The sequence below is a fragment of the Carya illinoinensis genome, chromosome 1 (genome assembly GCF_018687715.1).
Source record: "Carya illinoinensis cultivar Pawnee chromosome 1, C.illinoinensisPawnee_v1, whole genome shotgun sequence".
NCBI lineage: Eukaryota > Viridiplantae > Streptophyta > Magnoliopsida > Fagales > Juglandaceae > Carya > Carya illinoinensis.
This window is the reverse complement of record NC_056752.1, coordinates 7072602-7087302: the sequence shown is the minus strand read 5'-3', so window position 1 is coordinate 7087302 and position 14701 is coordinate 7072602. Positions and strand designations below refer to the sequence as shown.

The following is a 14701-nucleotide window of genomic DNA, read 5'->3' as shown; positions in this document are numbered from 1 at the left end:
GAGTATTGCTAGGGAAAAAAAATGTCTGGCCCAATGAATCTGAAAGGCCCAACATGAGCCCACCCGACTAAAATTGGGTTCATCGGTTCAAACCAAATACCGGATTTATAACACTTAATGTCGGCTGAAAATGAAATACATATGCAAACGAAAGATGAAATTTGTTTGGATAATTACTAGACTTTCAAATCCCTATTATTTATACAATAAAAATGCTTTAACAATTCCTTAACAAAAAGCCGTAATTGTTCATCGCCACTGAAATTTCAACTAACCAACCACGGCCAGATGCCTATCTTTGAAAGAAAAGATTTTTATTTTTCTAGTTGAAATTAAAATTAAAAAAAAATCTTAAAAAAATTTTAGATAAGTTTGGGTACTAAGAAATGTTGAGAAGATGTAGTAAGATGTGTTGAGAAGAGTTGTGAATAGTAGTGAAAAAGTAATAATAAAATATTAAATAATAATTAATAGTAATAAAAAATAAGTAAAAAATAATAATAAAATAATAAATAGTAATAAAGTATTCTAAAATTACATGAAATATTCTTAATATCCAAACTGCCTTAGAAAGATTACGGAATTTGAGTCACTCAAAAGTAAAACTTCGACTAAAAAGTTATCTTATTCCTCATTTACAAATAATAAAATCTCATGATTCCGACACAATTTGAAGTAAATTCAGTGCCCAACTCCAACGAAATTTAATTTACATAGGAAATATCAGAATTTACAACTTCAAAGTTAGAATATATTTAATTTTCATGCACCCACGTTCTATCATGTCAGATTGCTAGTGTTATATCGTCCAAACTCCAAGATCCTAAGATTAAAGAAGGATGAAAATAAAAAGAGTTAGGTACAACACATTTAGTAAGTATCCAAATTGACTTTAATCACAAATCATAAATCCAATATCTACGGGATGATATTATCATCATATATACGAGAATCGTTAAAATTTTACAATAAGGTCATAGATAAGTATCAAATTATATCAACAAGGATTCTTTAATTTTCTCTTTAATGAGGTATTTGAAAGTCAAACAAGGAAATCTTAGGACACAATGAATTTTGCATTGTAACAAATCATAATCTTAGGACACAATGAATTTTACGATCATGATGATAAACCCAAAAATTTTTAATTCATGAAACACCCTAATTTTAGTACCATGAAAACTGATTCAAATCTTGCAAGTACTTATAAAATGTACTAGAGACATTGAAATAAGAGTAATTAAAGCAGTAAATAGCGCATTCCGATCAGATTTTTGAAAATTTCAAATTCATGAAATGAAGTCTTCACTATATAATATGTTGCAATGCTTCTAATTATTATAACTTTTGTTTTAGATTTATTACCTTATACAAATCTGCTTGGTTTAACTTCGAGGGAAGGCACGTGTCGTATTTTGTAAAAATCTTGTCCTCCTTCGCCAAGTCTAGCTATGAATGATGAGTACATGCCTTCAATTTCCAATTTTTGTAGGTTATTGACAAACTGAAGTCCATTTGGAACCATACTAAGATTCTGGCAATATTCAATCTTCAAATGGCAGAGGTTGGGCATGGATCCTTTCTCCACCTCCCACTCCTCTAAGTTACGTAAATATGCAAGAACGAGGGATTGAAGTTGAGGAAATCCTCTTACAGAACAAATAATCTTCTTCCTTGTGTAGGCATGAGACCTAAGGTGGAGAATCTTTAAGTCGGGAAACTTCTCCAAAATCAGCATTGGGCCTTCTTCAAGATGAGTCGCATGTAACATTAACCGGGCAAGATGTGGAGAAATTTTGCCGTGTTCTGGCAATTTCTCTATTTTCCACAAAAGCCGTAGCTGATATATGTGAGGACAACTCGTTACCATTGGTGTTATATCCACTCTCTTATCCCAATTACTATTTGGACATCGGATCTTATGAACATGAAGACAATTGAATGTGAAATTTGAAGGCATTAAGTTGTTTCCAAACTTGTCAAATCCAGCCATCGGATCTTTAACATCACAAATGAAAACAGGAATATTCACAAGTGTTTGCAGCTTACTAGCATTAGGTAGTTGCAACTTCCCCCTGACTTCGGAAAACAGAGGTAGATACAGATGCCGCAAGTGCTCCATATTTCTGAACACATCATTTGGCACATTAGCTAATTGCCAAGATGTCCACCACAAATCTAGTGTTTGCAAGAACTTCAAATTTCTTAGAGATGTGATACTTCTTACACCAGTAGACCTTAGAGATAAGAATCTCAAGTTGATGAGACTTTTGATCTCAGGGGGGGAAACCATCTCCGACCTATAGTCGCCATCGTCAAGATCGGTAGTCATTCCAAAATTCAAGACTCTTAAGATATTTGAAGTTCCTTAGCATAGATTTGACTTTCAAAGGCACAGAGAATATTAGAAGAGACCTTAGGTGAAAATATTTTAGGGATGTTGATGGAACTATAAATCCAAGCCTCACGGGATCACTTGATCCACCACTGATAGCAACTCTTCGAACTTCACCAATGGGAGCTTCTATTTTTTCATTGGACTCATGATTAATATTGATGATGTGGAGAAAATTTTCCGATTTAGCTTTTACCACACAAAAGTCTCGCATAAGATCATGGAGACGACAAGTTTTGATCCCTGCAAATGAACTCTTTTGTCCTACTTGTACCATACACCTTTGAACTAGCTCCTTTAAATATTGTTCTCCAACATCCTCCAGTGTTTCCTTGTTACTTCCAGTGTGTTGCATTTGAAGTATAAGACCTTCGGCCATCCACATTTGAATTAACTCCTTAGTCCGTATCTCAAAATCCTCTGGGAAATGGCCTAAATATAGGAAGCACAATTTCAAGTGGGAACGCAAATCATCATAACTTAAAGCTAACACCATGCTTATAATTCCAAGATCTTTCTGTTGATGAAGGTATGATTTAACATTTCTATGCACTTGTTTCCACTCTTCTAACGTCTGCTTTGTTGCCAAAAGTCCCCCTAGTACAATGACGGCCAGTGGTAAACCCTTACAATAGCTAACCGTCTCTTTTACTAAAAAGCTCATTTCTTCCTTGATTTTAGAATCTACATAGCCAACAATAACGTAAACAATATCATTCCATCTTGCATATTGAGCCAACATAAATAAATAAATAAAAATGGATCCTATTTTGAGGCTCGAAAGCTTTCAATGTCTAAGTATAAAGTGACTAAACCATTGAAAAATATGGACTAAAAGCAGAGTATGCATTGTTACTGAAAGAATGTCCCTCCCGATCAATTCAATACTTGCGTTATTAAGCTTTACGGCACAACATTGAATAGAATTTTGAAAGAAAGATTCCATTGGAGAGGTAGTTTTTTCCAATCGGCAAAAGCTTGAAGAACTTCTAAATAAACCACTTTTTTTTTTTTTTATCTCTCTCTTAAGTCTTGTTCAATATGTTAGTAAAAAATAATACCGTGCCTAAACCAGTAACCATTTCACATAAAAAATGCACTTTTAGAAAATCTAGCAAATGAGAGTTAGATACTGTCTATATACCTTCTGATCTCCATGATATTGCTATATTTTGAAGCAATTCCCAGCTGTTTTCATCATTTAGAAGCTTTAATTCATGAAGGTGGCCCCGCCTTGGATCTACTTGCAAAGCCATGTCTACATTACGAGAGGTTAGCAATATTCTGCTGTTCGTATCATTCAATTGGAAGGTAGCAGATAATCTGTTCCAATTCTCGACTTTCCAGATATCATCTAGAACCACCAAACATTTATTTCGGCGTAGAATTTCACAAAGTTCCTTAGTAAGCTCTGCATCTGTCATTTTTCGAATTTTATCTCTCTCCGTTTCAAATGGAGAGATAAGTTCGATCATAACTCCTTCCCAAACATCTCTTATTTGACATTGTAGAGAGATATATACCCAAGCACGAAATTCAAAGTGACTCTTGACTTTTGGGTGATGATAAACCTTCCTAGCAAGAGTAGTCTTTCCAAGACCACCCATACCACATATGGAAACGACTCTGTACTTGTATTTGACCTCTTCTGTCAAACATGCCACCACTTCCTTCAGGTTATCCTCCAATCCAACAACAACACGATCAGGTTGAACATGCGCATAAGTTTGCCTTTGCTCTCTTATCTTCTCACTCAAAGAACTTGGGCCTCCACCTTCCATCGAATCTAATTTTATGCCATAATTTTGTAAATGCGAGTTCAATGTAGAAATTCTCTTCGTTATTTCACCAATCTTTGAGCTAGTTTGATCAATAGCTTTTGCTTCTCCCAAGATGAAGCCAAACCTTTTCAGGACATTTTGTATGCCTCCTCCCTGCCTGGAGCCAACTTTGAGGGCATAGCTCTCAATAATATCTTCGGCATACACTCTCTCTTTCATTTTGCCTCGCATCTGCGTCTTTTAGGAGACTTTGGATCCGTTTGAGCTCATATTGTAGCTGTTGAACTTGGTTACTCACCCCGTGCAAGGACCCGTAGAAGGATGTTGCTTTTTCCAAGAGCAAATCACCCAGCCTTTCCACAACAATAGAAACAATAGCCTCTGTCATTTCTCTTCTGCTCGTCACAAAAAATAGGAATAATAGAAGAAGATATATTAGAGATTTGGATGTAACTCTCTGCTCAAATTTTGTAAGAAAGTATCATGTTATTAATGTGGTATCACGACAAGAGATGATTCAACCAAAATTGCATGCAAACAGATCGTCGAGCAAGGGGTCCACGTGGTTCAAAAAATAAGAAAATCTCTTGGTCCATCCCACCTAATCCATCTACTCAGTAACTCAGGCTTTATTATTGGGGTCCTACATAATCAATAATAGTCTTCAATAAGACTGTTCATACGGGCCAGGTAAAACCCGGCCCGCACCGAAAACGGGATAACCGGATTTCTAGTTACGGGTTTTGGCCCGGATTCAATCCAGGCCGAAAACCCGGATATTCAAATCCGGGCCTATCCGGCCCGGATGCGGTCTTAACACATGGGCACCGGTTTTAAAATCCGGTACCCATGTTTATTAACAAAAACAACTTGGAAGCCCTAGCCGCAAACCCCCCCCCCCCCCCCAAAAAAAAAAAAAAAAAAAACGCAATCGCAGATTCACAAATCACTCTCTGATCTGAGTCTCTAGACCTCTAGTCTGCTATTTGCTCTCTCTCGCTCTCCCTTTGTCGTCTCCATCTTGCTCTTTCGGTCTCGCGTCATCATGGTCCCAGTCCGTGATCAGGTGAGGGAAATTTCAGTATTTAACAATATGCTTGAGTTTTGAGTTTTGTGATGGGTTTTGAGTTTTGAGTGGACCCTGATAAGTGTCCTACAGTTGTTTGGAGAGCTGTTTTATTTTGTGGTTTTTGTAACACTGGTATAATTTGCAGTTGGGTTAATAAAGAGGTTTGATTGGGGGTTCTTTGGTGGTGCTTTTTTAGTTTTCTGTGAATGAATTTATTGTGAACAGTTGTTATTATTATTAAAAATAGTGTGCAAAATATTTAGTCGGTAAATGCATGATATGCATCTTAAACTTGAACAGAGGGTGAGCTTCAAGTAACTTATCAAATGCTCTGTTTTGGTCTAATATTGATTTAGAGAAGATTCAAATATTCTTTAAAGATCACATGGAACGGAGCTGGTGATTTCATTGATGAATTTGTTGTTTATCTTCTGTTTGCATATTGATTTCATTTTTATGAACCAATCCACATGTGTTTTAGTAAATATTAATGGAACTTTTTTAGTCTAGGCATGCTTGCATAGTAGTAAAAGGATCTAAGTGAAGATGTTTTATTGGTTTTTGAAAAAAAAAAGAGAGTAAAAGTTGAATAAAAATATTATAAAGTTAAAAACATTGTTTGAATATAATTTTTAAATATAATTTTTATTTTAAAATTTAAAAGGTTATATTGATTTTGCAATCTTTATGACAAAACATTATGATAATCTGTAAACTTTAAATGGAGTCACCTTTTTTTCCTCGAGATGTAAGCATAAAGAGCACATATGATAGTTTGTCACTCTATACAGGCACTTGGAGGTAAAAATATTGTTATCAAAATATTTTTACCTATTGCAACTTGACTATTTATCAACCAGAGATTTTCACTCTCCTCTTATCAAAAACCAGAGTTTCAAACTCTAACCACCTAAATAAAAACTTCATGCATGTACTTTATTAGATGTTACCAAGTTTTGATTTATTGCATGGATGGAAGGCAGTGCTCATTTAGAAAACTAAAATTCTTTCGATTGGTTGCTTGGGTCAATGAGATTTTATGCTTGTGGGTCTGGATGAGCACGGTGTTGTATGTTTTATGCTTGATACTCATTGCTTTATGGTCTAATAAACTCAAAAATCTCCTTGGTACTCATTGCTTTATGCTTTCTTTTCTGATAATGTCATTTGTGACTTTTTTGGGGTTTCTTTAAAGTCTTTGGATATATTAAATCATGAGCTTCTCCGATTTTACACACTGAAAATGCCTAGTATGGTATAGGAGAGAATGAAAAGTTTATGAGAACAGCAAAAGAGGAAGGTCATGCTACTGCTTATGTAGAGGATGTTTGGAATCAACACACAAATAACTGATTTGAACTTGTTGCTTTTGTTGGGTTTAAGATGATATTTGGATATGTACAAATGTCAATGTTTTATGGGAACTTGAATTCAAAACAATGTGCTATGTATTTGGATATGCCAAGTAGATTTTATCAAAACAAAGGATGATATGATCTATTTTTAGAAATGAACACTGCATGTATAATGTGATTTCTACTACTTGCATCTGTTTTCTTGTTTGTATAAAATCTGTATCAAAATCTGTTTTTATTTTTTAGTTTTCAAATAGGTCTTTGTTGGACTAATTTTGTGTGTATAGCTAAGATACCATTTATTTATTTGCTCACACGTTGCATCTTTCTTTTTCCATAGTGCTGCTGAGTATATTCTATATATGCTAAAATTAATGGAGAAGATAATTGAAGTCCACACTGGTGCTGAAGTTTCTTACTTCAATCCTTCTTATATTTTTTGGGGATTTGTTTGCATTTAAATGTAACTTTTTTGATCAATTAGTATGCTAGATTTTATTTTTAAGAGTTGGTACTCGAAACCGTTCATTTAAAACAGGGTTGACAAGATAAAATCATTAAAGTGGTGGAAAAATATTAATATTTTCCCCTTTTTTGGTTCAGGCCGTTAAAAAAAAAAAAAAAAACCAATTTTAAAAGGATTCTTGCACAGTTTTATGAAGGAGGTGTACCAATTAAGCATAAAACCTTTACTCCGATGATTCATTAAGAAAATTTGAGTGAGTTTGATTTGTTCAAGAGAATAAAAGTAGAATGACCGAAACATGTATGTCTTAATTCCCTATTTATCCAAGCTGCTGGCTTAAAAAAAAAAAAAAAAAAAACCGGGTTGAACCCGGAATCCGGGTTTTTAAAAAAACCGGATTCAACCGGGTTTCGGCCCGGATCTGACCCGAGTTAACCCAGTCCAGGTTCTGGCCCGGCTTAAAAACTCAGGTTCCGGTTTGGATGTACTCGGATTTCCAGGTTGAAACCCGGTTAAACAGTCCTAGTCTTCAACATGGCTACAGTTATTGAAAAACTGTACCCGTACCGATTGAGGTGGCGTACCACCTTACCTGCAACATGGCTCTTAATGAGCGCTCAGTGTTGTCGAGAGTTATTTTTTGAATTTTAATTTTAATTTTTTAAATATATTTATATATTTTTAAAAAATAAAAAAATATATAACTATATTTAAAATCACTTTCTTAATTATTAATTAAAAAAATTGACTATACATGCAAGCTTTTCTCTTAATTAAAAAAATAAATAAACACAGGAGTCCCTTTCGTGAAAACAGTTCACAAAGTACAGTTTCTGAAGAAAGAAGAAAACTTCATTTTTCGTGAAGCATATATTCTACTAAAGCGAAAGATTACCATGCCCTCTCTCCTTGCCTCTTCAAAGTGGAGTTGGTCACGAAACGTTTTTTCTTTTTAAATGTTGATATTTTTTAATAAATAGTTTTTATTTATAATTTATTTTAATTTGATTAGAGGAAGATTTGTAAGCGCTATTCTTTTTGGTTAGTTTTTAATGTTCATACTGTTTTATGTCTTCAACGTTAGGTTATTAGACATTATGAGTTATGAGGTTTATTGCTTGAAGTTATTTAGCCTGCATTTATTGTCAATAACTGATCTCTTTGAAATAATGTTGGCCTCTTAATTACTTTGCTACCGTTATCTTTTTATTATTGTACGAACGTTGGTATTAATTTCTCGTAGTTGGGATATTAATCTTCAGAAACTCTTTACTGCTAGTGAGGTTTTAATCACTCTGCAATTAGTTCTTGTATTTGGGAAAAAGATCACCTAGAGGGGTTGAAATGTGTGGCTGTTTTTAAAACTGTACGAACTTATTTTTTTTGTATACAATATAGAAAAGTTTGACGGAGAAAGATAAAAAGAAGTTTGTATATATTTTTGAGGGATTTTTCATACAATAGAGATGTGTTCTTTTGGTTGAGCTTTGAGCTCAATTACTTGTGTAGAGTTGGTTCGAGCTGTATAACGATAAGTTGGGCTGTTGTATCCTAGAGAAGTCAAGTCAAGATAAATTCTACTGCATCAATTAATATGAGATTTTGTACACAGCAGAGGGCTTAAATCTCCTTAAAGAGAGCGAGATTTCCGTGCCTAACTCCAAATTGCTTTCATTTGAATATTAATTTTATTATAATTTTCATTACATTATTGTGTATTTATCTAATACTAAATAATTAAAGAAATGATTTTATGTGTATTGATTTTTTTTTTTAAAAATATTGAAATATATTAAAAAAATGTGAAAAGAAAAAGAAAAAAGTGCGGTCAAACTAAGCGATGCACTAGCGGCAGAGTAGCACAGCTCTCTACTAAAATCTAATTCCTTTTCTACCTCTTTCAAAATTTAAACCAGATACCAAACACCGTTGATTTATTTATTTAGTACCAATCAACGAAACAAAACTCAAACTAACTAACTAATTTATTAGCATATAACAAGGGTTGAAGACAAAAATTGCTACGCACTAGTTGGAATCCAGGAAGAGATCCCTGGAAAGAAGAGGGCAAGAAAATAAATTGAAAAATAAAAGGTTTTCCATGGATGGAAAAGAGAGTTAAAGAAGCCCCAAATAGGAAGAACCAAATGGTTTTTTCGAAGACGAGAGGGAGCTCTTTAGGTGCGAAAGCTTAGCTTGATGAATTGCTGTTGCTTGTTATTCTTCTTCCTTGCACCTGCAGTACAAGTACTTCAACCCCCTAAACTCCACTAAAAATCCTTAAATATCCTTGTATTGTAACACAAATTCACTACAAGAAAAATAAACATTTGTGATGGATTATTTACGACAAAAATAATTATTTGTGACAAAAACAAATTCATTTTGATATGAAATAGTTATTTTCGTAAAAAATAACTGCCTACAATTAAACAGTTTTTATAGTAAAAATAAAAGATCTACCAATTCACTTAAAAACAAATTCATTTTGTGTGAAGTTATTTACATGTGATATTTTTAATACTAATTTTAGTGAAATACCTATAAATGAAGGAAGGCAAAATGTTTATTAATTTGGACAAAATAGAAGAAGAAGATGATGAAATAATGATAATGGACAAAGCAGTATAAGAGACGCTCAGAAAGTGGTAATAAAGAGTAGATGGAATAATCAGTAAAGTGGTCATTGACGAAAAGTACCAACACATTATGAATACAAGAGACGAATAATATTAGATCGAGACGGATATGAATTGGTAATAAACCGTGGATTAACTAAAACCCAACCCAACCCAACGAACACGTATAAAATACATATATAGAGGAAATGTAAAAGGCAAACCGTGCCAATCCACTTGTGAGTTAACGCTATACATTTTAGAATTTTTATTTTCTAATTTTTTTTCTCTTTTACCTCGTTTGGACACTAAATTATTTTATAATAAATAGTAATAAAATAATTTAAAAATATCTATTCCCAAAACCATTTGCAATGATTTTAGACATTCATATTTCCACCATTCAAGCTAATAATAATTCAAACAATAAATAAAACTTGCTGAGGGAAAATGAGATTATAAATAGAAAAAAAGAAAAAGAAAATTAAGATGAGTAGACGGAGGGATAAGATTTAAAAATTATTAGTAAGGCTTGCATTATTTTGTGACTTAAGACTGTTCAATTAGGTTTTGGCCCGAGATCCCACGTATATCCAAACCGGAACCCAGGTATCAAATCCGGACCAGGTTAACTGGAGTCAGACTTAGGCCAAAACCCGAATGAATCAGGATTTTTAAAAACCCAGATTCCAGATTGAACCTGATTTAAAAAAAAAAAAAAAAATCTAGTTGTGAAAATTTTATTCATTAATTTTATTTATAAGAAAAGATATGAGAATAGAAATTTTTTTATTTTTTTGTTAACAAGAAATTTAAGATGTGGGGGTAGAGAAGACAAAGCAATGGGAGGGAGGTGTTGGTTTGGGTTCATAAATAATGCAGCTTTGGACGCAGAAGTAGTAGAACTAGTAGTAGTTGGAAAGAATAGGGAAGAGTGGTAGAGTCTGCAGCATCTTCCTCAAGATTTTCCGTTAAAGCTTGCAACCTCCCCTACAAAACCTCTCTCTCTCTCTCTCTCTCTCTCTCTCTCTCTCTCTCTCTCTCTCTCTCTCTCTCTCTCTCTCTCGGTTCCATGTGGTCGTTGAGCTCTACATTTTTGCTTTATGTGAGCTTGGATTCAGATCAACCTACTACCGCTCATCGTCTCTTATCTCTATTTCTCTTTTTGAAATTTGTGGTTTTTTCTTGGAAACTAGTAATTTGCCAGCTTTCCAATATTTGATGTTCGGCTTTTGAGCATTAACACCAAAATGGCGTCGTTTTGATACTCTGATTTTTAAAAAAAAAAAAAAATCCGATACTTGGCTCAAGTGTACTTGGATTTAGTCAAGCAGTTATCGACCTGAATACGTTCCGGGCTAGCACCCGAGACTAGAACTCGGTTATCCTTATTCTGGACCGGGCCAAAAAAAATCCTACCTTGATGAATAGTGCTATTTCATGTAGGAATGATTTCAATCAAACCCAAATGAGACACAATGGACTTAAGTCAAACAAGCCCGGTCCAAGAAGAGTTCCGTCCATCTTACATAAAATATCATATTATTACTATCATATATAATCAAGTATAAAAATAAGGTAGATACTAGTATTTAAATAAGTATGGTATGATAAATTAGTAATATGTTGATACTTTAAAAATCGCATAACAGGCCAGAATGGGAAAAATAGTCATTTCTAGCCTACTGAGATGATCTTGGCCTTGAATGGTGTGGTCTGGTGCTCCCGGTAGTGGTCTGAAAATCGATAAAACCGGAATATAGGTTTAGGAGGGTAACCAGTGCCTAATCGGTTTTGAAAAATGTAAAACCGGTGCATACCGACTCGATTCTAAATTTTGTCCAAAACCGAACCGGTTACACCCTTACTTGCAGTTTAGGAACATGCAATATTTGTTGAAGAAAATTATGTGAATACAGTAATCTGAAAAAATAAATGCGACTTTAAGGCCGGTAGAACACTATCTTTAAGGTGATAATTGCCCCCATCCGAAAGAGTTTGTTACCGGGTTACAAACAATTCATCTCCAGGATACAACAAAGTCACAAACTGCAAATAGCAATTCTGAAATTTTTCTTTTAGAGTTTCTTTACAAAATTGTGTAAGTGACTGAAAATATGAGAGAATAGAAGAAATAAAATTCATGGATCTCATCATCTATTTATAGAGAATGAAGTGACACCATCTGAAAGATCACAAATCTTAACTTGTAACTTTTCAATTAGTAGTTACTGGTTAAAAGGTTATGATGTTTCACCTAAAGACCAAGTGAGATGCCTAGAAACCCATATTCAACATTTTAGTTGAATTAATTTTGAAGTATTGCACCATTTTTCAAGTGCCTATTCAGGCCAAACATTGCACCTGTTCGGCCCCTACACACCTGTTGGGCTTGACCCATGTGTTGCACCTCTTCGGCCCAAACATTAATTTTGAAGCATTACATCCTTTTTCAAGTGCCTCTTCAGGCCAAGCATTGCACATGCTAGGCCCACACACACCTGTTGGGCTTGACCCATGCGTTGCACCTCTTCAGCCCAAGCATCATGTATCTTCGGCCCAAGCATTGTGCCTCTTTGAGTTTGGCCCACACGCCTCTTGGGCTATTCCATAGCCTTACTAAAATTAAAACATCAAAGTGTAACTATGATAGTTTGAATCCATACTCTCTTATTTGAAACAACACACTCTTACCACTGTACCAATGTATCTATTTGAAATAGTGGTTCACGAAAATAAGTTTTCACGAAAATAAGTAATAACCCATGGTTATTACATATTTAATATTATAATCTATAATAAATATAACAATATTTCCATGGTTATAACATCATTTGGCTTTGATGCAGCCTTTAAAGGCTAGCTTGATTATGAGAGAACATCGTCATGATCTCTCGCTGATCAGTTACAAGCCAACCTTAGTTTCCATAGAATTAAACAAGTTGCATATTGTGCAACTAGATCATGAAATAATTGGCTATATCATTCCAGCATAAGGCTGCCAAATAATGAACACAAAAAATGAGACAAACAAATTCCTTAAGGTTTGGATAGTAAGTTGAAAATTTTTTATTTTAGATGAAAGTTTAAAATATTATTTTTTAATATTATTATTGTTTTGAGATTTAAAAAAATTGAATTGGGATTTGAAAAAGTTAAATTGTTTATTATACTTTGTGTAAAAATTTGAAAAAGTTGTAATGATGAAATGAGATAGATGAGAATTTTATATTTTATCCCACTTGCCAAACCTGCCCTAAGAGAGCAATCATGATCCAAGCTAACTTCAATATTATAAGGCTGATTGAGGTGTTGAATTAAGGTGGCCGGGGAAAGGGCTGCTGCCTATTATTTTTCCTAAATTTTTGTTAAATGTATTTTTTGCAATAACAATTTCATTTCAAGTACTATATTTTTCATAAATAGAATAAAAAATTCATCTGAGTTAGTACACTTCTGTTGGGGTTGTACCACATCGGTTGTGGAAGTGACTGGTGGTCAATTTATAAGTGTGAGGGAAAACCTCACCTCTTGAAGTAGTTTTTGAGGTTAAGAGAGATCCAATACCATTCAACACTGATATCATAGCTCAGGTTTACCAACAGTTTCAGGCCTAACAGTCCAAAAGAAAAACAGGTTGTTGCTGCTCCGATCTAGAGACCGATTTGTGAGAGAGAGGTTGTTGAGGTTGTCTTACATCAATTATGAAAGAGGCTGGTGGTCGGTTTATAAATATAAGGGAAAACTTCACATTTTAAGTTAGTTTTTGAGATTGAGAGAGGTTCAAGACCGTCCAAAAACATCTTGGACGGCCGATGGATATGACAATTCTTGGAGCCATTTTGCAAACCAATAACAATGGTCATAGCCATATTTCCTAATATTTTCTTTTATTTTTTTAGTTCTGGAACCAAAAAAGAAGCCAACCAATTAAATGATCTTCCAACAAACGAAAAGAAGAATGTTGTGAAACATGGGCCAAACATTTTTTGGGCAGATAATACATTGACTTACAATTTCCTAAAGTAACAAGAGTTTGTTATTTGACCAGACCCAGAGCGACGGGTCTAGTCTCCACAATATGCCATTGGAAAGTAACAGATCACATTAAATGACTCCTCAAAGCAAGCATGATTGAAAATTTTAAGGTTGGCCTCGTTTGGGTAGGACAAAATTTTCCAATTTTCTACTTTTCAACAAAATATCTTTTTAAAGAGAAATTCTTCACGCTACACCGTTATCTTACTATGATCATCCCACTACAATGACTTGGTATTATTGCCTATCAACTTTTGAATTTCGTTTTTTTATTAAAAAATTACCAGAATGATAAAAAGTGTCAAATTTTTAAAAGCATTCAAAGAAAAACAATAGTATAGTATATAATATTACTTGTATTTTTAATTATTTGTAAAAACTTTATAAACTCAAAACTTGTATGAGTTTATAAATTATAGTATTTTATATGTCCCGTTGAAATAGATTTTAACTTTTTTAAGTTAAGATGAATTTAATTTTTTATGTTGAAATATATGAAATAAGTTGAGATGAATTTAAATTTTTTACGAGAAGTTAAATAAATAATAATTTTATCAATAATTAGTTTAAAATGAGTTGAGTTTGACCTAGCAACCGAACACAACCTAAAAAGTATTTTTTTGTGTAATTTATAGAGCTGTGGACCTAAGCTTGACTGGTAAATTTTATAAGAGAATAAGGATGTATAAAAGTTACTTTAGACCTTGCCTCTGCCACCGCCATTCATGTATGTCAAGAAGAGTAGGTTCATTTTTTTCCTTTTATTTTACGCAACCGAAAGTGATCAGTTTTATGAGATGCATGCATTTGTTTTATTTGTAAAAGAAATTAATATATATTTTATTAATTTTATTATTTCCTAACCAAACTAAAGTAGATCGACTTTAGACCCGATCAACTCCTAAAGATTAGAATGAAAGAACCATACACATGAAGGGGTGTACAATATGGTTTAAAACTCTTACTCATATTAAATGAA

General features: G+C 33.6%; 1 protein-coding gene across 1 annotated transcript; it reads right to left on the bottom strand.

The window, feature by feature from the left end:
• Positions 1-1944: 1944 nt before the first annotated feature.
• LOC122308419 (putative disease resistance protein At1g50180) lies at positions 1945-4603 on the bottom strand. Its single transcript, XM_043121739.1, has 2 exons — positions 3540-4603; positions 1945-3079 (listed from the first exon to the last, which is right to left on the bottom strand). The coding sequence occupies exons 1-2, from the start codon at positions 4405-4407 to the stop codon at positions 2316-2318; spliced, it is 1632 nt and encodes a 543-aa protein (XP_042977673.1). The 5' UTR covers positions 4408-4603; the 3' UTR covers positions 1945-2315.
• Positions 4604-14701: the final 10098 nt, after the last annotated feature.